The sequence below is a fragment of the Pituophis catenifer genome, unplaced genomic scaffold (genome assembly GCF_029215685.1).
Source record: "Pituophis catenifer annectens isolate HBS135680 unplaced genomic scaffold, rPitCat1.0.hap2 SCAF_7, whole genome shotgun sequence".
NCBI classification, from domain to species: domain Eukaryota; kingdom Metazoa; phylum Chordata; class Lepidosauria; order Squamata; family Colubridae; genus Pituophis; species Pituophis catenifer.
This window is the reverse complement of record NW_027256887.1, coordinates 76832717-76857912: the sequence shown is the minus strand read 5'-3', so window position 1 is coordinate 76857912 and position 25196 is coordinate 76832717. Positions and strand designations below refer to the sequence as shown.

The following is a 25196-nucleotide window of genomic DNA, read 5'->3' as shown; positions in this document are numbered from 1 at the left end:
AACTGTCATTTTGATCTCAAGATCAGTTCCAGGACCCTGGTTACTATCCCAGAAAACATACTTTAGTAGGTTTTAGAGGATAGATTAGAACTTGGGTCTTTTTACTTCAAGTCCTGAACCTTAATCACTGTATCACCCTGGATCTTATTTAGAAAAAAAAGTTTTGCAAGATAGTTTCAGGATTCTGAAAATACAAAACTCTAGCATTTGTGATTTAATTACATGGTTTAAAATTAGTTAAACCAGGGCTGGCATATCTGGGTTGCTGATCTGTTAGAAATCTTCAACTCTGGACTACCATCTGATGATTGCTGCTTGTTTGCAGCCCAGATCTAGCAATCCTAACATAAACATTTCCATGTTAGGCTAAGGCCTTAAGGAAGTTTTCAGCAAGAATCACAGTATTATTTTGTAGGCAGCAGTTAAGAACAAAGCACTAGAGGGCAGTATTACCCATCTGCGTACTGTATAAATAAATATGTGCATTTTATCTGAACCTCTCTCCCTCCACCTTCATGAGTAGCTTTTCCAGTATGTTCAGTTGGTTTGGCCAGAAAAAAAAATATATTGTCAGAGAGAAGAAGGGTCTCGAATTCAAAATGAAATGATCAAATTAAACAAAGGAGCCAATTTACCCTACATCTGTTTCATTTCTGTTGAATCAATATTTACTAATATATACTGCTCAAAAAAATAAAGGGAACACAAGCAGAAGACATTCGAGATCTGAATGAATGAAATAGCCTTATTAAATACTTTGTTCTTTACATACAGTAGTTTATACACTGCTCAAACAACTAAAGGGAACAGAAAACTACTGTATGTAACGAACAAAGTATTTAATCAGGCTATTTCATTCATTCAGATCTTGGATGTCTTCTGCTTGTGTTCCCTTTATTTTTTTGAGCAATGTATATTGCACAATTGATTAAGCTGTCATCTAATTGCCTAGTTAATTTTACTATCTCTGTTGAGTGAATAGGAAAGCAGACAATTGGAGAGCCTTAACATATTGGACAATTGTGTTTTAGAATATGTACCTCTTCCACAGATATTTGTGATGGTTTCTGGCTCTCAACCATGACCTTGGTTGATTTTTTAAATGCTAATCAGAAATTAATTTTAGTATTTAGTATTTGTAAAGGTTGGCGATGAGAAAAAAAGAAAAAGCCAAGAAGGCGGCAATAACTATGTGGTCTATGTAGTTACCAGATTTTATTTTTTCTGTTTTAAAAGAGAAAGCTTTAATGACATGTGGTTAGGCAACCAGAGAATGCTTCATTTGATGGTTTACATAGGAAAGCTATATACTAGTATGTCATAATTAAAAACAGTTGTTTGGTGGTGGTAGTGGTGGGATAATTATCTATTTAAAAATGGGAATAAATTGCTTAGTTAGAACTACCGTTCTAACTAAGGAAAATACAGTCTTGAAATTGCAGCAAAAATAATTTAGTATAGAAAATAATTATTTTCTGCCATTATTTTTGCAGCCAGATACAATGTTTTTTCCCCCCATTCAGTCATGTCTGATTCTTGGAGACTGCCTGGACAAGTCCCTGCCGGTTTTTTGGAAGTTTTTTGCCATTGCCTCCTTCCCAGGACTGAGAGAAAGTAACCAGCCCAATGTCACCCAGCTGTTTTTGTGTTTAAAGCAGGACCGGTCTGCCAATTTCTTGCCTGGTGTCTTAACCACTGCACTAAACTGGAAAATCAAAAAAAGGGACCAAAGCTATGTTAATCTTTTTTTTTCTTCCTAGTATTTTCTCACAATTGCAGGGTTCTTTTTTTTCCAGATTGTGAAAAAAATCCCCTTGTGTTGGTTGCGACAGGAATTAACCAACCAGCTTGTCGCCCAAGCCTATGTTAGTCTATGATGGCAAAAACATTAGGACACATCTGGGAGCAGTTTTTCCAGCTACACATTTTATTAAAAGGCATTGGCTCTAAGATTAAAGTGTACTGTATTCCTTTTAATCTATTTTATTTTTCAAAAAAAGTTGGAAAAGGTGCTCCCAGACTCCTCCTCATCTCTAGTTTATAATAAAAGAATTATTTCCCAATATTATCAATCATTTGGGAAATTCTAAAGTAAGAATCCCAGAAACGTAGTAAATTATTTAAAAAAATGAGGGACTAGGAAAAATATATTGCAAAAAATAACTTTAACACCTCATGGAAAATAAGTTTAAAGATTCAATGATGACTGTAAATTATACATTTTTATCCTCTCCCTTTCATTTGTTTGCCTTGACATAGAAGCAAAGATTTGTAGTTAAATTTTCAAGAAAAAAGAAGTTGGAAAAACCATCTCCTGACACACCAACTTAGTATTTGATTTAACCACAAAATACATGTAAGAGTTACTAGTATCTTAAACGGAGAGCATGGGATGAGCAGGTCAGTCGATCTGTCCCTTCAACAGGTTTAGGACAAGTCAATTAACCCACCCAGCAGACAAAAGTTTTTCTAGATTATTAAAATATCTAATCTCAGGCAGGGTTAGGGTTAGGGTGAGGGTCCTTTCGGTGCTGAAGACCAACCTTTAAAAGCAATTTTTCTGGAGCTTAGCAAATTTAAGAAGTGAGGACTTGGTAATTTTAAGAAGCGCGGATGACCTCTTAAAATTGCCAAGGATGAAAAACAATGTTGTGGTCTACACACCCTGTTATTAACACAGCTGCCTGCAATTTACTGCTGGTTCGAATCTCTCCAAGGCTCAAGGTTGACTCAGCCTTCCATCCTTTCTAAGGTAGGTGAAATGAGGACCCAGTTTGTGGGGGCAATAAGCTGACTTTGTATAAATATACAAAAGTATGAAGGCTATTGCTTAACTCATTGTAAGCCGCCCTGAGTCTCCGGAGAAGGGCGGCATATAAATCAAATTAAAAAAAAAATGTTGTAGAGAAATATCAGATAACTTCAAGATTATCTATTGTTGTGTGGTGGGCTATAAGAGTTCTCTCCTACCAATCCATTAATCTATAGAAAAATTAATGCAGCAGAATTCTGGTTCATTTTCAGCTTAAATTTTTGTAAAACAGGGCAGTGTGCATCAGCCTAGTGGCATGTTTTTTTTTTAATACTCCTAAAGAATTATGGACTTCAACTCCCAGAATTCCTCAGCAGTCTTTATCCTCTAAAGACTGCAATCCTGGCAATAAGATATCAAGATGATGAGAAACTATCCAGTTCCTCTATCTAAATCCAACGTGAAAATCATGTTATTTTCTCTAATCTTTGGGGCAAGAGAGCTCTCCTCCTATTGATTATCTCATTTGGCAGTGTCTTTGGGAGTTGCAAAGAATTTTGCGTTTTATTTCCTAGATTAAAATCAGTGTCGCACAGAGTTGGGTTTTTTTTAAGTTAGCTGGAAAAATACTTAAAAAAAAAAAAAACACGACTAGAGGGAGGAATCAAAAGCCAAGACTGACGATGGGAAAGCTAGAAGGGTTGCCAGTAGCAACAATCCTGCGCTAACGGCAATCGGTGCTCGATTGCCGGGGCTCCTTATCCCCCCCCACCCCTAGTTTTGCGGTTGCCTTGCGATCGGCGGAAAAGCCGTGGCGTTCAATCTATTTCTCGGGACTTGATTAGCTGCGCCTGCCCCCGAACGCGGAGAATTATTTTTCTCCGAGGCAAGATGGCCGCGTCAGTGGCTGGGGCTGCCCCACTGGGCAAGGGGTTGGACATCAGCTTGGCGGCTCTCCAGCGGCACGACCCCTACATCGGCAGCATCTTGGACGTGGCCAGCCAGGTGGCGCTCTACACTTTCGGGCATCGCGCCAATGAGTGGGTGCGTGAGCGAAGTGCAATCCCGGGACGGTTGGTGGGGAAGTGTAAGAAAGACGGAATAAAGTGTAGCTGTCGTTCCCGTACCGTAAATCCCGTAGTATAGGAGCGGAAGGAGGAGGAGTTTTTCAAGCCTCTACGTGGCATCCACTCAAGCGGGAGGTCCCGTAAACCCTCTAAAAGATGAACCCTTCGCTTTTAATTTGAGGTCATTTTTTCTCCTCTTCAGATTTGCCTGGCTTATATTTTGGGCAGAGAATCGTTATTATGATCATTGCCCCCCCCCTTTTTTTTTTTAACAAAAATGGTTAAAGGAGGGAGCCTTCTTCCAATTTAATCCCGTTTTATTCTTTGTAGGAGGTTATCTGACTGTTCTTTACTGCCTGGCCTTATTTCAAAAGAGACCAAAAGAGGCATTATCTGCGCAAGGTCTAAAATGAAGCACATGTCAATTTTGCTTTGCAAAAATCCCTTTCTTCCATCAGGGAGCACTTTCTGCTGATGAACTCCGGGGATCTGCCAGCAGAGCTTACCCCGGCTGCCAAGATCAGCAGAGAGGAACTGGAATAAGGAGTGGAGAGAGGGCAGCCTGCCAGGGGAGGAACAGCCAAAAATTACATGCCACGGCCAACGTCCCATTCAAAACAGACACATCTGCAATCTAGCACCGAGTTAAACGAGTCTGAGAATAGATTTAATCCGTTTCCCAGAATAATTAATAGTATGGATGATCCAAAAATCAGTGTCCTAAATTCCCCACCTCCTCAATAATATAAGATTATGGTGCAGAACAACCCTAGCCAGCCTATTTTTAGTGCACCCGGCCTTTAGTCACCTAGTATTGGACTGTCCAAATATATTGAAGTTAATAACTCATTGGGAGTTATTAATTGGGTTAATAATGATTGGGATAGCTGATTTTCAGCTGTCAAGGAGGGGAATGCCTGTAAGGGAGCTCTTTATGGCGAAAAAGCTTCACTCAGTAATCCTCAGTAATCAGGTTTGGGCTAGATGAGAGTCCCAGGAAATTTCAGATTTGAAGGCTGGCCTGGAAAGTAAACAAATCCCTATTATGGAAGGGTTTTTACTTTAATGGATGATGTGCCATCAAGTCATTTGTTGACTCTGAGCATCCAAGTGAATAGATGTTCTCCATGATGAATCCTGGGAGAATCACTTCCATCATGGTGCCAAGAAAACCGCATGGGTGTGTCTGCATGATTCCTGGGATCTGAAGCTGACTTTGTTTATTTTATTCGGCTTGTATTATTTAATTTATTTATTTATTTATTTATTTATTTTTCATATTTGTATACCGCCCTACTCCCGAAGGACTCAGGGTGGTGAACAGCCATAATAAATACAAATACATATAGAAGTTAAAAACTAAATAAATAGCTCAAGGCAGAGAACGTTTATCCCTGTGGGGTGGGGTGGATTGAGAGAGAGAGACTAGCCCAAGATCACCCAACCTGCTTTTGTACCTAAGGCAGGACTGGTACTCACAATATCCTGGTTTGTAGCCTGGTGCCTTAAGCACTAGACCAAACTGACTCCACCAGTTGCTACCAGCAGGAGTAAGCCAAAAGCTTTGGATTCAGATTGTTGCCTATTTCCAAGGCAGATATGATAAATGTATCTCTTAGGTCAGACCTGGGCATTTTACGGCCACATCTGGCCCTTTGGCTGCCCCTGTCTGGCCCACGTGAGGTCAGTTGGAAATTAGAAATCAAATGCAAATAAGTGTACACTATACACACAACACATCTACATTGGTTTTATTTTAAAGGTGACTGCTATTTATTTATTTATTTTTTTCAATTACATATGTGCTTGCGTGCGTGCCTACTCACCTTCACAGCTTTATGTTTTGACCTTCCACAACAGACACAGTTTCTCATGTAGCCTCTTAGGAAAATCAATTGTCCACCCCTTTGCTAGGTAGAATACACTGGCCTGTCCTTCCACAGACGTTGGCAGGATACAGTGCTTTATCAAAATAAGGAAATCAACACCATGTTTTTGCAATGTAAGCGCTACCTTTTTGTCCAATCTGTGTAACATCATGAAGCACAGACAAAAGGGACAAAGCTTGTGTGGGTAATGGCACAACATGACTTTCGACGTTTGTGTACCCTTTCCTCTCCTTCTAGCACTTTGAACTGGCTGGGTGAGGGATAATTTTGTTACTAGCCATCCCACTCAGAAGGGTTTAATAATTCTAATTTGGAATTAGCTGCTTCTCTTACCCTTTCCTTTAAAAAAAAAATACTTGCAGCCACCCTACTTAATCAGGAAAAACTAATTTCCATTTCCCCCCCCCCCCCCCCCTGTTCAGTCATACCTGATTCTCAGAGACTGCCTGCACAAGTCCCTGCAGTTTTCTTGGCAGCATTTTCAAACAATTGCCATTGTTTCCTTCCTAGGGCTGAGAAAGGGTAACTGGCACAAAGTCACCCAGCCGGCTTTGTGCCTAAGGTGGGACTAGAACTCATGGTCTCCCAGTTTCTAGCCTGCCTTCACCACCATACCAAACTGCCTCTTCCAAATTAACAGTAAATAGACCATAACTCATCTACATATTATCACTGTCCATTTGTTTTGGTGAAGCTCTTTTCAAACAGATATGAAGTTTATAGCTCAGTGCATATATCTGCCTTTACTTTCAGGGTCAGCTTATTATTACTAATTTTATATCACTTCATTAAAATGTTTCAAGTGGTTTTTTTCCCATTGATCGATGCTATTATCTCTTTTGTTTCTTTTCCTTTTTATTTTCCTGATGATCCTTTCCTGATACATTCCTTGATTCACCACATCACCAAACTTCTCTTCACTTTCTGGAATACGTTAAAGATATTTTGCCTGTTAAATTCCAAAAATATGACTATTGAGTGTGATTACATTACAATTGGACTATTTGTGCTTTTATTGCACCCAGCATTTTTGATCACCCACGCATACGAATTCCAAAATCCAGACCTAGGCAATATGTTTGTTAGCACTGGCCCAAATGGGAGGGAGGGAGGGAAAGGAGACATCTTAAGAGTTCTCCAGAATTCTTCAACACTGGTTGCCCTTGCAAGCCCTTATACATGATACAATAATTGCTTGTTTTATCTTGGACTCCATATGAATTAAAATTAACTTTCTTTTCCTTTTTTGAATTATATGTACTAAATTGGAAGCTCCAAGTTCACGGTGTTTCCAGGAACAATCTTTCATCCTCAGTTGGCATTTTTAATATCTTGACTCTTTTAACTTCAACATATTTGACAGAGGATATTTGAACGTATGTGAGTTGGTGAAAGTTACATTTCTGAAATAAGGTTTGAAATCATATCTAGGATATGAAAAAATAATTAGCGTGTATTAATAATATAACTGTGATGGCGAACCTATGGCGCGCGTGCCCAAAGTAGCATGTGAAGCCATGTCGCCTGGCATGCGTGACCTTGCCTGTTTGTCTTCTGGGTTTCTGGTGCGCCTGCGACAATCAGCTGTTGCGTGGGTTGCAGTGCCAAAAACTAGTGTGGGCATGCGCGCTGGCCAGCTGATTGTTGGGTGCGCATGTGCGCATTGCAGTGCCAAAAACTGGTGTCGGTATGCACGCTGGCCAGCTGATTGTCAGGTGCGCATGCGCGCCAGAACCTGGAAGTTTGGCTTTTCCGCAGCACAGTCTCTTCACACACGAGGCAGTGCCGAAAACTGCATACTCGCCAGGCAGCTGATGTGCATACTTGCATACTTGCTGGCCAGCTGATTGTTGGGCGTGCATGCGCCCTAGAACCTGGAAGCTCAGCTTTTCCAGAACGCGGCCATGATGTGCACACGCACAACATTTCCATGCGACAGTGCCGAAAAGGTTCACCATCACTGTAATATAATATAGCTATCTTTAAAAAGTGGAATATATGTTAAGCATACTACCGTATATATGAGTTGTAAAGCTCTGGGTGTCCTGTAGATGGCAGCAAAGATACATAGTTTCTATATATTCTTGCTCACATCCAAATATTTTTCCAGCCCGACACAATCTGCCTATTCTATATATACTGCTGTGTAGATTTTTTTTCTTTGTACATAGCCTTTTCAGGATAGTGATAATACTAAATTAAGACTAAACATTCATTGGGCAGGGCAGCGGTCCCCAATTTTTCAAGCTCTGTAGACTGGCAGTGGGCAGGATGGGAAGAGGGTCTGGTTTTGCACGCTTGTGCTTGCCTGCTGCTTGCGAGGCCCGGTTCCCAGTGGAACGGCTCTGGGCTTGGGGATTCCTGGTATAGGATATATAAAAATATTGGTATCCATACTAAATCTTTTAACCTGTTAATGCTTTCTACTTTGCTTTGCAGAATCTTTTTACTTTTTTATATTGACAGCTATTATGTGAGACTTTATTAAAGCCTTTTTTAATCACTGCACAGACTTATTTATACTCAGGAAAATGAATTTCTGTCTCTTTGTTAATATATTTCTGTTATCAGGTATCCTCCATGCTTTCAGAAATATGGTTTGTCAATATAATGGTTTTGTCAAATATGGTTTGTCAATATAAGTACAATTACATTGCATATGAATTTGATTTAACATTTAAAATATGGGATATCGGTCAGTTGTATATTTCATTGCAAATATTGTTAGTCATATCACTTTTCTGGTGCATTTTAAAATCAGATGGATAACAAATGTCTTGTTATGATTTATAGGGCAATAATAAAGCATACCCCATAGGAATTCCTTACAGGCACCCGGTATTAAATTTGGTAATGAAAGCATTCTTAGGAATTGTTAGTGTTTCCTGTTGTTTTCTAGACTGTAGAGAGTCTTAATACAGGGCATTTACCACAAATATTATAATTCAGTAAAATTCTCAAAATATGGCTGCTATCACAAATTAATTAAAAATTGTCCTTAATTCCCCCTAATGAAGGAAACATTTCATTTTAGGAGCTTTTACTCAGCACACAAGTTTTAAGATTGTGGACTACTGGGGAAGAAAGTATACTGTATGTTTTGAAAAAAAGAGAATTGATTTAGAGTACATTAATGTGCTAAAAGGCAGCGGGATCACTTACAAGTGTTAAAAAACAAGTTACTTGTCTCTACAAAATATACTTTATAATAGCTTGATTGCACGTTTGCACGACATCAGTAAAACAACTAAAACAATTTTAATTTGATTTTAGGAGAAGACCGATGTGGAAGGAACACTATTTGTGTATACAAGGTGAGACCGTTAAAATATTTTTTTCTGATTTAAAGTCGTTAAGTCATTCCATTCTCAAAGCAGAAAAGGAAGAGCAAAGAAATTAATTTTTTGAATCAGCAGTCGCGCATTTCAAAACATTATTTTCCTCTGGTGGAGTTATCAAACCACCACAAATAAAATACCCTCGCTTGGGTGTTAATAGGATGAATCGATATTTAAAATAACCTACTCGGCAAATTTATTATACCTTGGGACGAAATCCCTCACTGTGTCTCCTTTTAGAAAAATAGTAACATTGAAAGAATAGATTTCTTCCAAGTATTACATAGCAGACAGTGGAAGATTACATTTATGTGCCTCTTTGTTTGGTGTAAAACTTTGCTGTGTTTGAGGGCCATGCCAGAGGGTCCCTACTAACAATCCAATTCTCCTCGGCAATCTTTTGATGCCATCATTCACGAGAATAATCTCATTCCTTCTCCGAAGTCAGAACTCTGCCTCCAGGCATGGAAGGGGATAGTTGAGGTTACCAGATCTGGCTGCAAAAATCAGGGCAGCAGGAAATTAATTTTTCGTGTTCCTTTGCTGCCATCTAGTGGTCATCCAGAGAGTTACAGCTGATAGTTGATATTCAAGAGGAAATTGCTTCTGAGATCACACTATAGGTAATCCTCGATTTACAACAGTTCATTTAGTGACCATTCAAAGCCACAGTGGCACTGAAAAAAGTGACTTATGACCATTTTCCACAGTTAAGACTGTTGCGGCATCCCCGAGGTCACGCGATCAAAATTCAGAAGCTTGAATGGCAACTGATTCATATTTATGACGTTTGCAGTGTCCTGGGGTCATGTGATCACCTTTTAGCACCTTCTGGCAAGCAAAGTCAGAGTCCCTTAATAACCGTGTCACTAACTGAACAACTGCAGTGGTTCACTTAACAACTACGGCAAGAAAGTTCGTAAAATGGGGGCAAAACTCACTTAACAAATGTCTCACTTAGCTTAGCAACAGAAATTTTGGGCTCAATGGTGATTGTAAGTCAAGGACCACTTGTATTTATACTAGGGGTGAAATGTAAAATTTGTTACTACCGGTTCTGTGGGTGTGGCTTGGTGGGGGGGTAATGTGACTGGGTGGGCGTGGCCAACTTTTTTTTTTTTTTTAACTTTTCAAAGCATTTTTTCTAATGTTTTGAAAAGCCTCTGCCGATCAGGAAACTCAACTGGGATCGTCAGAGACTTTTCAAAGTATTTTTTTTACCACCTCTTCGGCCAAGAAGTTGCAGAAAAAAATGCTTTGAAAAGCCTCTGACTATCCCAGCTGAACCGCACCATCATCAGAGGCTTTTTTTTTACTTTTAAAAGCATTTTTTCGTCGGAAGAGGTAGAAAAAATACTTTTAAAAGTGTAAAAAAAAAAAGCCTCTGATGATCCTGCGGCTCAGCTGGGCATGGTGTGTGTGTGTGTGGGGGGGGGCGCAGGGATTTTTGCTACCAGTTCTCCAAACCACCTGCCGCCATCGCTACTAGATCAGGCGATCTGGTCTGAACCGGGAGCATTTCACCCCTGATTTATACCCTTCACTTCAGTGGGTGGTTTGGGCGGTTTGGGGCTTCTGAAGCACAACCTCCTCTCCCTCCTGTAAAACTGCTTACTTTGATCCTGTTCACATTTTACATTTCCTATATTTATTTATTTAAAACCCTGGTGAACCCTGGTGGCGCAGCAGACTAAAGCACTGTTATTAACATTAGCTGCCTGCAATTACTGCAAGTTCAAATCTCACCAGGCTCAAGGTTGACTCAGCCTTCCATCCTTTCAAAAGTAGGTAAAATGAGGACCCAGTTTGTGGGGGCAATAAGCTGACTTCGTATAAATTTATACAAAAGTATGAAGGCTATTGCTTAACGCCTTGTAAGCCATCCTGAGTCTCCAGAGAAGGGCGGCATATAATTCAAGTTAAAAAAAAAACCACATTTATGTAGCTGCATATTTTATAATAGACCCTGAGTGGCTCCCATTCAAAAATTAAAGCTTTTTTTTTTTGCAATGAATATCCAGTGTGAGTGGCATGGCAAAAGATACTATGACACCTTCCCCCCCCCCCGTCTCCCCCATGTGACCTGCTTAAAGCACTCTTGTAAGAAAACGTTCACAATAAACTGAATTGATTCTGAGTGGCAACGTGAAGAATCCAGGCACCTGTGACCAAATTGTTTCTATTCACTACCCTAGCATACTGAAGGAATAAGTCATAATAAGGAAAGTAATAAGGAAATCAGTCTCTGTGTACATGCATATAGCTATACTTTCTCCGCAACAGATATGAATTCTACAGTAAATGTTAATGAACATTTTACTCTGGAGGTGTTGTTTTTTTTTAAATTCCGGTTTGACCAATCATACTTTCTCTTGCCATCTCCTCTCCCCCACCTCCTCCAAGCCCCCAACTTAACCCACTTCCTTTTCTAAACTAAATATCTATACATCTCATTTTAAAATACTGCTTGTTAGGGCCCTTTAATTTTTCTGCATATAAAGGGAAGTGGAAATATTACAAGAAATAAATAGCAAATGTGACATTTAGTTTTTATCAGAATATAGGTTATGTAACTGGGCATCGACTGCAAGTCGCTAGGAATTTTGGGATTGCAGTGGTTAATAATCAAAGGAAGGAATGATACCGAATGCTTAAGAGTATCTGAATTTGGTTTCTTGGCAATATCAGCCTAGAGCTTATTTAGCCTGAAGCGAGAGGCCATTTTAAATCTAATAAATAAAATAAAATGATCCCCATCCTGTTTGCTTTGCTTATGAAGTATTCACAAACAAATATTTGTAAAATTCACACATTTTGTTCTTGAAAAATAACTGGTTCAGAGTGTTTAAAAATAGAAGGCATGGTGATGACAGATTGTATCTTGCAGCTGTGGCTATTTGGATAATTAAACTGGATTAGAGATTGCTGCTGCTAAAATTGAGGGGCAGACAAATGCGATTTAAAATATTAGAAGTTATCCTATTGGAGGTGACAATTAAACAAAGTGAACAATCTGCAGATTGGACGATGCCTCGATTTTTATTGTGTTTGGTTTCTTTCAGTTCCATTTTTGTTTCATTTTTGTTTGGTTGCCTTGTTTCATGTATTGTACATTCCGTCTCCTGGCTCAGAATGTCCCCTGGGACTCTCAACTTGAAACACTTCCCAGATATTTATTCTGATTCTTTTCAGTGGTATTAAATTTGGGTTCAGATTAAAATGTCCCACTAGTTTCAATTGCTGTGTGCTGAAAATGTACAGGGAAAAAAAGGAGAAACGGTGACAAAGCATCTATAGAATAAATTTCTTCTGTATCAACTCTTGTACTAACATAGTAGGGCAGTTGGCCTGCAATCCTACAAGCCTTGGGTAAGAAATAAGGCTTATTCTAAGTAAAAGCCATAGATTTATGCTTTACATGGGGGAAGAATCAAATGAATACTCTGGAAGGAGGCTTCAAGATTGTAAATATAAATTTGGGGACAATAAAACATTGTTACTCTGCAAAGCCTTTGCTAGGATTATGCACACTCTGCTGTTTCAAGGTATGCCACTAATAATTATATAAGTGTAAAACAACATTTAGGTCAAATACCATTCATTAAAGAAACTACTTTCTGAAAAATGATTCAGTGATGATATAAAATCAAGTGGTTGGGAAATAGCTTAATTATAATCGGATGGGTCAAAAGAATCAAAATAGTGTCTTGACAATTTGTGATTATATGACGTATGTATGTATGTATGTATGTATGTATGTATCTACCTACCTACCTACCTACCTACCTACCATGCTTTCCCCAAAACAAGACATCCCCTGATAATAAGCCCAATTGGGCTTTTGAGTGCATGGCAATAAGGCCAAGTGCTTATTTCAAGGTTCAAAAAAATATAAGACAGGGTCTTATTTTCAGGGAAACACAGTGTCTTTCTGTCTGTCTATCATATATATATATATATATATATATATATATATATATATATATATATATGCATATTCTTTCTAGCCAGGTTTTACCTATGTAAGCTAAGATGTTCTACAGCCCTGGTTCTGTGAAATCTCATTCACAAGTTTCTGGGCTTTTTGTTTCTTGCTGACAAACAGCAACTCATAAGGCGTCATCAGTGAGCCACACCCTCTTCTCAGGTATCCTCCCTTTAAAGGTACAATGTTTCTTTTTCTTTTTCGTAGGCTTTTATGTGCATATTCTTTCTAGCCAGGTTTTACCTACGTAAGCTAAGATGTATGTATGTATATAGTGTTTACCGAGACATCTGGTCTACCCCAACATGTGGGAGGGGGCATTCTGCATAATATCTTGGTTTACGTAGGTAGAACCTGCAGTTGGAGATTATCAGTGGCAGGTCCCTCATATCAGGAGCCATCCTGTATATACAGTTCCTTTGTAGCTGAGAATAAATGACCATGAAGAATCATTTCTACATCTATATTTGATTGCTTTCTTGCATAGTTCCAATATTTGAATGACAGACTAGCTACAGACGCATAATCTTGGTATTCACTAGGAATCAGGGATTGTTTGTTTACCCTCACAACATTGCCAATGCCGTGGGATGCAGACATTTTACTTTTGTTCTCCCCTTCCTATGCTACTGCCTGAACCTCTTTCATCACACACACCCCAATGGAGATTTTTTCCAACGTTTTTAGGGGGGAAACAGGTTGCACACCAGGCATGTGATTGTTCGATCAGTCTGCTACTTGGAGCCAGATCATAGCTATGTAAGCAACAATATCCCATGTTTACTCAAGAGTTGGCCACTTTAAAGCAGTTTCTGGACAACAATCTGAAGAAACTATTTGCCCTCTTGGCATTCATTGAATCTACACCATAATTTTTGTTAAAGAAAAAGAAGATAATTTTTCCTTGAAACCCGTTTATGACTTTCAACTTCTCAATTTTCTGACCATTAGCGAACATTATCCACTGCTTCTCTTTTTTGGAACTGCTGGGCTTCAGAAAGCACATGTTTTCACTAAGTTGGACTTGAGAGCAGCTTGCAATTCAATTTGAATGAAGGAGGACCATGAATATTTAACAGTCTTTGACCCTTATTACAGACAAGTTTGAGTAGAGCTTTTTGGTCTAGTTAATTGCCCTACTGTCTTTTCCAAATTCATGAATGAGATATTCTGGACAAATACGTCTAGTTTACTCAGATGACATTCTGATTTATTCAGAGAATCGTTGCATTTGTTCGTGTCAGGAATATGTTAAAGCATCTATGCAAATACAGGCTCTGTGCCAAGTTGGAAAGTGGCAGCTGATCTTCCAGCATAGGACACAAGGAATGCAGATGGATCTGGCCAAGGGGCAACCTATTCTTACATAGCAGAGACCTAGAAATGTTAAGGATGTCCAACTTTGGGGGGTTTTGGCCAACTTTTATAAGTGAGTCTTTCCAGATTTTGCTAAGTGTAGAAGATGACTAACTCAGCTTCTGAAAAAAAGATGGCAGTTTTAAACGTCTATCTACTCAAGAACAAGCATCTTTTCATGACTTGAAGCTTCACTTGTCCTCCCAGCCTCGGCTCCACCATTCAGATCTCAGCTGGCTCTTTGTTGTGCCTAGTGATGCCTTGAATTCTTCTTTGAGTTATGGCTGCACTTTATTCAAGAGGTCTCCTCCTGATTGAGTGGAAACTGTGATCATAAGAATTTGGAATGTTACAGAAAGCTCAGAAAGCCTCACCCAATATCTGACCAGGTGGGAAGAAGTTTTCTCTCACTTTAACTTCATGTAGAGAGTCATAGAGATGTCCCTTGAAAAACTATGAAGAGGCGGTTTCAACAATATCTTCAAAAACATACTTTAAGCCCAGAAACAAAATATTAGGAACAAATTAACACTGGGCCTGCCTTAACTCTCTTGAGTATAAGACTATACTCTAAGTCAGTCTTTCATGATTCTTTTACTATAGCAATAGCACTTAGACTTATGTACCGCTTCGCAGTGCTTTATAGCCCTCTCTAAACGGTTTACAGAGTCAGCATATTGCCCCCAACAATCTGGGCCCTCATTTTACCGACCTCAGGAGGATGGAAGACTGAGTCGACCTTGAGCCGGTCAGGATCGAACTCCTGGCGGTCGGCAGAATTAGCCTGCAATGCTGCATTCTAACCACTGCACCACCATGGCTCTAATGTTGGCACCAATATCAATAAATATAATTCCAATCAAACCTGTGGAGTCCGTTTCCTGATCTGGCCTACTTTGAAGGACTGGTTCTTTTACCTTACCGCTGTTCCTAGTTTACAAGATTAACTGCCAGATACTTCTGTTGTGCAAACACAAATTTGATGTTCTCTATGTGTCACAATTTTGAAGTCTGGTAATTTTAAGTCTCCCTTCTGGGAAGGGATATTTCTGAGATATTGGAGGTGGCAGATAGTGAATCTTTTCAATCAGATTTACTTATAACAAGAGGATCTGTACGTCAAGGTTCCAACAGATGGCTTCCATGGAACCACGCAGATTGATTCTCCTTTTTTCTGTGGCTGAAGAACTTTTTCACAATGGTCATTTTTATGTTCCTCTTCCCCTCTGGCAAGAGGTGTTGCAATTTAGCCATGATAATATGTACAGAAATAACCTTGAAGAAAGAATGCAAGAGCAATAAAGCTCTTGGGAGCCCTGGGTTCAGTCCTGAGAAAGAAGTAAGAATGAGAAAGAAACTCAGAGTTTCTTCCATACCAGAGGTGGGTTTCAGCAGGTCCTGACCAGTTCTGGAGAATTGGTAGCGGAAATTTTGAGTAGTTCGGAGAACCGGTAAATATTACCTCTGACTGGCCCCACCCCCATCTATTCTCTGCCTCCTGTGTCCCAGCTGATCAGGAGGAAATGGGGATTTTGCAGTAACCTTCCCCTGGATTGGGGAGGGAATGGAGATTTTATAGTATCCTTCCCCTGCCACGCCCACCAAGCCATGCCATACTCACCAAGCCACACCCACAGAACCAGTAGTAAAAAATTTTGAAACCCACCACTGTTCCATACCCCCTGTTCTTTCTCAGAATTGAACTGATGTTTTACTTATCACCCATCTCCTCCCACTTATGACTGTATGACTGTAATCTTGTTGCTGGTATCCTTACGATTTATATTGATATTGTTTCCTGATTGTGTTGTACCTTATGATTCGTGATGAATGTATCTTTTATTTTATGTACACTGAGAGCATATGCACCAAGACAAATTCCTTGTATGTCCAATCACACTTGGCCAATAAAAATTCTATTCTATTCTATTAAGTGGTCTTGCATGACTTCTTCATGGTTATCTCTATACTCTGTACAATAAAAATGCAAGGCATGGGGTTGTTTTTTAGTCATTGCATCTTTGGTTAAAGATTTCATGTCATGTCTGTCATAGAGTCGAGGATGTATCTGCTAAGCCTACCAGTTCGCTCCAGCTATTACATTCCACCATTGGATGACAGGATACAATTTCCCTGGACTTTATCATTGATTTCCCAGATGTGCAGAGTTTTACGACCATTCTACTGATCGTGGATCCATTTAGAAAGGTGGCTCATTTTATTACTTCTAAAGAGCTACCATCTGCTCTGGAAACCGCATTAACTGTTTTCAGGGGCTTAGTAAATGGTGTGACCTCATCTCACGGCTCTCAATTTACATCTCAATTCTGCAAAGACCTTTTTCAATTACCGGACATTAATATTCATCGATCATCGGCACATCACCAAGAATTGAATGGGAATATCGTGCAGAATAATGCAGTATTAAAATAATATTTGAATTGCTAACTATCCCATCCATAGAGCACTTGAACAGACTTGTTGCGATTTGCAAAATTTGCATAATAGCAACTCTGCATTCCTCTCCTGCCATGGCTCCTTCCAAGCAAATTGTGGCTTTCGCCCACACTGTTTATCCTCCAGATTCCTGCTTCTTTGAGCTTCTGATTTCCCAAAGGGAAAGACGCATCACAGCTCATCTTAAGGGAACAGTTAGATTTGGATAAGGGTAGGCGATGCTTATAGGACACAGAACTACAAGCGGGGACTTCAATGGGACCGCTAAGGGGGAATTAGTGATTTTTCATTCAGTTTCTACCTTCTTCCCATCAGTCCAAGAAACTCAATTCAAGGTTTTTTTGGGGGGCCTTCCCTGTGAGAGCTCAAATCAGCCTGGCAGGCTTTCGTTTGTAATTGTCCACTATTGTGAAATACAGCATTTCAGTTTTTAGATACAGAAGGTTTGAAATACTTAAATCACTGGAAGGGCTATCCTGACATAGAACGATAGTGGGAAGTGGAGATGGACAGGTAGTCCTCACTTAACGACCATTTGTTTAGCAAAATTATGGTGTATCAGCCTTCCCAGATAAGCCAGACAGGAAACATGACCAACTCTGAGAAGCAAGCTGTTCCATTGATTAATTGCTCTTTATTCTAAATGTCTCCTTCGTTCCAGGTAGAATCTCTCTTTAATGAGCTTCCACTCATTGCTTCTTGTCCTGCCTTCGGATGCTATGAAGAATAAGTCAACCCCTTCATCTCTTTGATTGCCTCTCAAGTACTGATACTTGAGGCAGTAAGTCTTCGTCAAAGTTAAATTTTTGAGAGAATAATAATTTCCTCGAACTCTCAAAAATTGCTGATTATAAAAGTGTTGGTACAGTACTTTTGAAAATATTTGTCATTTATTATTTATTTATTTATTAGTTTGATTTATATGCCGCCCTTCTCCGGAGACTCAGGGCGGCTTACAATGCTTTTAAGCAATATTATATTGTCATACTATAATTGAATTATTTTTAGTAGATAGTTGATGGTTTCAATATTGGTAATTTTCAGATCAGCTTCACCCAAGTATGGATTTACCATTATGAATAGGCTGAGCATGGAAAATCGGACAGAACCCATAACAAAAGATTTGGATTTCCAGTTGCAGGATCCTTTTCTACTCTACAGAAATGCTAAATGTGAGTAATTTACTAACACATGAGCAAAATGAACTGTTATATAAAATGGCTTTCTTATACACTGCTTCTAAACAATCTCATCTATTTAGAAAAGCATGTTTCAGTAGTTTATCAAGGAGCACATTTCAGTACCTCGTAGAAGAGATTGTGAATAAGAAAATCGTAAAGTTTTTTTTTTTCCTTCTTAGACTGCACTTTGCAGTCCCCTACAGCCGCATAATAAATAAGCCCTATTTCACAGAATAGGGCAAATTTCTGCAAACAACCGTTAAGAAAGTATTTTAAATATTGCTAATAATTACACTGTATGTTTTCTATAGTTCTTTAGCAAGATTCCAAAATAGAATGTAAACGAGGTGCTCAAGCAAGTAGGCTCAGTTCTGTCAGTCAGTTCTCCGAAATTCTGGATTAGACGAACGATGTAAAATTTAGGAGGGTAAATTGTCCTGAAGAATGGCTGACTTGCATTCATCTCCTTCTGATTATGAAAGTAATTATATTAAGGAAAAAGTGGACTTGTAAACTAGGTATTAATAGTCTATACAAGGAGTGTCAAACTTGATTTCATTGAGGGCTGCATCAGGGTTGTGTTTGACCTGGGAGACTGGGGTGGGTGGCCAGCTCAACGTCACTTGTGTCGGGGGTGCCTCTGGTGGCCTGAGCAAAATCGGGCTCTCGACTCCATTTTCAGGTGCGCCAGCCTCCCACAACCCTCTGCCAGCAAAAACGGAGCTCGGGAGGGCCACCTGCGGCCAGTCCTTTGCTGTTTCCAGGGTGGCACACAGATTAAGAAAGCTGCTGTTAGAAAAGGTAACTGGAAAACAGGCAAGGAGATACAGGTAATCCTCGATTTATGGCCGCAATTGAGCCCAAAATTTCTGTTGCTAAGCAAGGCAGTTAAGTGAGCTTTGCCTTATTTTATGAACTGTCTTACCACAGTTGTTAAGTGAATCACTGAAGTTGTTACGTTAGTAACACAGTTGTTAAATCAGACTTTCCCCATTGACTTTGCTTGTCAGAAGTCACAAAAGATGATCACATGACCCCTGGACATTGCAACCGTCATAAGTAGGAACCAATTGCCAAGCATCCAAATGGCAATCACTGACCACAGAATGCTGCAATGGTCGTAAATGTGAAAAACGGTTATAAGTCACTTTTCAGTGCCGTTTAACTTTGAACAAATGATTGTAACTCACTAAACAAATGATTGTAAGTCAAGGACATCCTGTATGCGTGTCAGTCTCTCCTCCAGATTCTCCCTCCCAAAGGTGTTTAAAAGACAAATGGCACTGGAGTTCATTTTAGTAATACATGGAAAGCCTCCTGTTTTAAGGAATTTTATGGAAGAGGACCCCTAACACTTTTGAACACTTTTGAGCATATCAACTCTTGAAGAAGTTGAGAAAAATTAAATTGTGTGGTGACTCAGTGGCTAAGACGCTGAGCTTGTCGATCGAAAGGTCGGCAGTTCAGCGGTTCGAATCCCTAGTGCCGCATAATGGGGTGAGCTCCCGTTACTTCTCCCAGCTTCTGCCAACCTAGCAGTTCGAAAGCACGTAAAAAATACAAGTAGAAAAATAGGGGCCACCTTTGGTGGGAAGGTAACAGCGTTCCGTGCACCTTTGGCGTTTAGTCATGCTGGCCACATGACCACGGAGACGTCTTCGGACAGTGCTGCTCTTCGGCTTTGAAACGGAGATGAGCACCGCCCCCTAGAGTCGAGAATGACTAGCACATATGTGTGAGGGGAACCTTTACCTTTACCTTTAGGTGACTAATGTTTCAATAGGAGAAAAATATATATGTAGTGAGAACTGAATTGTGGAATACTTGGTGCAGCAAACATCCAAATAAGCAGGGATTAACACCAGCCAAACAATCCAGCAAAAAACAATTCCTTCATCAAGGATCTATCCAAAAGAAAACCAAGCACCATCACCACTGGCAGGGCAGTGTTTATATATATACACAGAGAGCAAATCTGATGTTACCTACTTGGGGAATGCAACATCTGCAAGCAAACAACCAAGGCCAGAGAACATCAAGGACTTTACAAATATTTTTTCTTCACAGATTTTCTACTCCTAAATATATATTAAGTAAATATATATTTAGGACTGGTGGTCCCTCATCCAAGTAATAATACTTCTAGATTTTCAAGATCAGTCAAGGTCAGCTAAGGTATTGCTGTCCTAGCTGGGTCCAATAAAACAAAAAGATTGTTAAAAGATTGTAAAAAGAAAGTAATTAAGGGTTTTTTGTTTTATTTTCTCATGTTATGAAAGAGCTGTTTATATAGACAAAGAGCTTGACAAATATCTCCGTTTAATATGCTAAGATATAATCTTCTGAAAGCAATCTTGTTTACTTTTACTGTTAATCACTTAGAATATATTGTTTGCTGTTTTCCTTCAGTGAACATTTTCCCTATTCCAGTTCAAAATGTTTATTCAAAAAATAGCTTCACTTCATCTGTAAGTACAAATAAACTCAATAATAGCTATTTTCTTGGTCTAGCTAACTGTAGCTGGGAAGCAAAATTATTGCTTACTGTAAGAAAATTACCTTTTTATGCCCTTAAATAGGCTAGTACTTAAATTCTATGAACTATATTTCTGTTATGTATAATTTTGACTAACATTCTGTCTGCATTTTAATGCTGGTTAACCTTTCTTTATATTATAAAACGAGAACGTGGTATTTTAAATAAATTTTTAGAAATAAGTAATTTTAAAAAGTAGGTGGATTATTCATTGGAAATATGTGATGTAAATTAGGAGTTGGCATTACACAGACCTCGTGATTTTGGATTAAAACCCATCAATCACTATTGGCTGTGCTAGCTAAGTCTGGTGAGAATTGTAGTTTCTTGATATTTAGAGAGCATGTACATATGTGTATTATTATTAGATTTTTAATGGCTAGTTTTGAATTCTGAGAATTGAAGTTGCAAGCAGTCACAAAAGCGGATCACATGACCCTAGGACACTGCAACCGTCATAAATATGAACCAGTTGTCAAGTGATTAGGATTAGGGTGCCTGAATTATCACATGACCATGGGGGTGCTGCAGTGTGCAGTTTTTTTTTTTAGTGCCGCTGTAATTTTAAACAGCCACTAAATGAACTGTTTTAAGTTGAGGACTACTTGTAATACTCTTCAACTGCGGCAATTATAGGTGTTCCTGCTCAAGACTAGAACTCAAACTTTCCCCCTCCAAAATCTCAAGGTCAGTGACACCATCTAGGATTTTAAAAATCCAGGTACTGTAAGGGAAAACCTGCCTTCTTGACATCTTAAAGAACTGCTATGTGTCACCGCAAACATGATAGATTAACTAGTCTCAGCAGTTTTGTATATAGTGACCAAAATATCAAACCAACCGATGTTTTGTTTCCTTTATTTCTCTTCCATAGATAGATAGATAGATAGATAGATAGATAGATAGATAGATAGATAGATAGGACCCTGTCTTATATTTCTTTGAACCCCGAAATAAGCGCTTGGCCTTATTTTTGGGGAGGTCTTACTATTTTGGGGCTCGTGGAACAAGATTGGGCTCCTCTTGCTGTTTTATCTGATTTCCAGCTCTGCGTTTGAATATTTTGAGGAACGGCTTATTTTCGGGGGAAGGCTTATTTTAGGACATGCGCTGAAAAGCCCGATTGGGCTTATTATCAGAGGATGTCTTCGGGGAAACATTATGCAGTGGTGGGATTCAGCCAGTTCTCACCATTTCGGGAGAACCGGCTGTTAACTTTCTGAACAGTTTGGCAAACTGGTTGTTGGAAGAAATCATTAGGGCAAAGAACCGGTTGTTAAATTACTTGAATCCCACCACTGTATGTATGTGTGTATATATATATGTTTTCTTCTCTTATCGTAGGCCCTTTATGTGTATTTCTCCTCAGCCGGGTATTTTCCTACATAAACCAAGATTTTCAAATGCTGCCATAGCTCTGTGAAATCACAATTCACTAGTTCTAGGCTTTTCCAGACAGCTGTCTGGAAAAGCCTAGAACTAGTGAATTGTGATTTCACTGAACTATGGCAGCATTTGAAAATCTTGGTTTACGTAGGAAAATACCCGGCTGAGGATATATATATATATATATATGTATGTATATATATATGTGTATATATATGTGTGTGTGTGTGTGTATATATATATATATATATTTGTTTTCTCAGGTTTTCGCGGGTGTTTGTATGTAGGTCTTTGGTTATTCGGGTCTTCTCCCACGTAAAATTGGAAGTGTCTTGGCGACGTTTCGACGAAGTCTCATTCGTCATCTTCAGGCTGGTGTTCTCGGCTTCGTGCTTCCAGGAGCATTGCTCCTGGAAGCACGAAGCCGAGAACACCAGCCTGAAGATGACGAATGAGACTTCGTCGAAACGTCGCCAAGACACTTCCAATTTTACGTGGGAGAAGACCCGAATAACCAAAGACCTACATATATATATATATATATATATATATATATATATATATATATATATATATATATATACACACACACACATATATACATATACACACATGCATATACATATACATACACATACATACATACATACATATACTTACACATACACACACATATGTATGTATGTATGTATGTAAACTGTTACCTCGACAACATGTGAGTTTATGCCTAATTCAGATGTAGAGGTTTTAGTCTACAACTTCATGCTTAATACTGTATCAGAGTAAAACTCTGCCATGTGAGAAGAGATGAATTCAAGAGCCTAAGATAACAAAAGTATGCAGACTGTCAGCAGTTAGCGCCAGTTTTGCATTGGGTACTTTTTCCAGCTTCATTGTAGAGTTTCTAATCCATGCGAAAGATTATGTGATGGAATTTTATTTCGTTTAGCTTTTTAAAGATGTGAGAGAGATTCATACGAGCAATTAATGCATTTAAAAGTGTTTCCCCTTCATGAAATTCAGCACATAGGTAACATTTCAGTTTGTTTGAAAATTTGAGGGATTGTGGCGTTGGTGTTGGAATATACTACTAGGTGGGAGAATTCTAGACATTTCTTAAAGATAAGATAGACCACATTAAGCAGACATTAGTAGAAGTTGGAATACCGCTTTATATTTAAGAAGGATATTTCAAATGTCTTTCTATTTGTGTTCTATTCTGCCATTGAATCCTTACAGGCAAAAGTGATTTTATGCAACAAGATAAAAATCAGTCAAAATTTGGTGTGACTTTACCTACTAAATACTATTGAAATATGAAAAGAAAAACTGTAATATTTGAAAATCAATCTTTTCTTACATCTTTAAAAGACACGGCTGCCATTCCTTAGGCTGTTATTATGTTTTAAGTCACAAGGCACAAATTGCAATTTTAAATTTAAAAAAGAATAAATGGGAAGGGTTTGGAGAAATGACAAGCTTCAAAAGAATAGCCAGATATTTTTTTTTCTGCAGAAAAAATAAGAACAAAACTGTACATGGAATTGATGTACATGAAATTTTTAATCTTAAAATGTATAAATCACCTCTTTTGAATTAGATTATAGCCTGTACATTCTAATCCCAAGTATATTAGTCAGTGCAAAGCAATTCTTTATTTTGATATATAGCAGTATAACTCTTTTACTATAATATTGTAAAATCTATAATTTATTTTCATATTCCCCTCGCAAATTCACTGTAGAATCTTCTCTGGATAGAAGAGCTTTCATATTAAAATTAATATTTTGGCTTGCTGAGCCTGGATTGCTTTGAAGACAACTATTAGAAAATATATAATCTGAACTCTAAACATGGCTCTTCACTACCCCAAAATTATAATTACGTTTATACCTGTATCTGTCATAAAATACATGCGTATTTGAATTTGAACCAAATATACCACCATCAAGTAAGAATTTTTATTTTTGTAGAACACATTACTGTGAATCCTTACCTCCAGGTGGAATATAGAAGCAGCTGAGTTGAGTTTCATGAACCATCTTGCCTGCATATTTCACTCCAGGTTCCCCTGGCTGATGTGTAGGTAGTGGACGATATGCTGAGGTTGCTTTCCTTACGAGGGTCTGAAACATCTTCTTCTGAATTCACAATCCAGATAGATAAAAACAGATAAATAGCAGGAACGGTTCTCTAACTTAACGCTATGCAAAAAAAAAAAAAAAACTATCTGGTCAAAGTAGTCAAATTGCCACAAAATATGTGATAATAGCCAAATTGGGTTAATGCTCCTCCTCCCCCAAATACTATTAGGAAGGCACTTTAAGTAAAATTCTGTGCATGTTTTTTTTTCCTTTTTCTTTTTAGGTTTTCCTTCCAGACTGTTCTTTAAAGCCTGTGTCTTATGGTTGCTTGCAGTCCCTTTCTCCTTCGGTTAGTTTTACAGGAAAACTTATATTGAGAAGTGGAGTTAATGGACTCCATCTGCCTGTCAGTTCATCACCTCCCTGAGTCATGGAGGCCTCTGGTTGTCATACATCATCACCACCGTGGCAGTTTCTGATAACACAGCCTTGTTTTTTGAAGATAAGAGTTTTTGGGTTTTCTGGGTTTCGCCTAGTAAGAGAACATATTTTCCCCCTAGCCGTACGTTGTATAGAAAGATATCGGAACCAGAGCGATTGAGTTATGACGTAAGATGAGGGAACTTATTGAGTCAAATATGCAATGCAGAACATGCAGGGGCATTTCCTGATCCTTTTACATATATGCCTTGATATAAAGGGTTTGTTCCAGGGCAGCGCCTTCAGATATTTTCCAGCAATTAAAAAAATAAGTGAAGGATAGCATCCCCTTAAAAGGAAAGGCATGCAGTCCATTTTGTCATGATGCAACCTTTCTAGTGAAATTATCTGGAGGTTGCAAGTGCCTTCACAGACTGAGCTCAGGAGATGGTAAAGAGGCTCAGTTGTTTTGTTTCTTGGGAACATAAATCATGCAATGGCCAACATGGCCTTTGCTTTATTTTAAAGCTTCCTAGATTGATGAATGCAAGTGTATCTCGTCTCCTCCAGACGAGAGAGAGAGAGAGAGAGAGAGAGAGAGAGAGAGAGAGAGAGAGAGAGAGAGAGAGTCTTCTTGTAAAATATTCTTTCTAATTGTATATCCCAGTGATGGCTAACCTTTTTGCCATCGCATGCCAAAAGCGGGGGGAATGGGGGGAGTTGCGCATGCGTATGCCCACACCCA

General features: G+C 38.8%; 2 protein-coding genes across 2 annotated transcripts in view; one reads left to right on the top strand and one right to left on the bottom strand.

Moving 5' to 3' along the window:
- LOC139319048 (voltage-dependent L-type calcium channel subunit alpha-1C-like) overlaps positions 1–24427 on the bottom strand; it is a 159325-nt gene extending 134898 nt beyond the window's left edge. Inside the window, exon 1 of the mRNA XM_070946688.1 lies at positions 23944–24427. Within this exon, the coding sequence (XP_070802789.1) occupies positions 23944–24082 (139 nt within the window). The 5' untranslated portion in view covers positions 24083–24427. The remainder of the gene's footprint in view (positions 1–23943) is intronic.
- The window catches only part of DCP1B (decapping mRNA 1B), a 57560-nt gene continuing 36007 nt past the window's right edge, over positions 3644–25196 (top strand). Inside the window, exons 1-3 of the mRNA XM_070946687.1 lie at positions 3644–3796; positions 8982–9022; positions 17889–18016. Of these exons, the coding sequence (XP_070802788.1) occupies positions 3644–3796; positions 8982–9022; positions 17889–18016 (322 nt within the window). The remainder of the gene's footprint in view (positions 3797–8981; positions 9023–17888; positions 18017–25196) is intronic.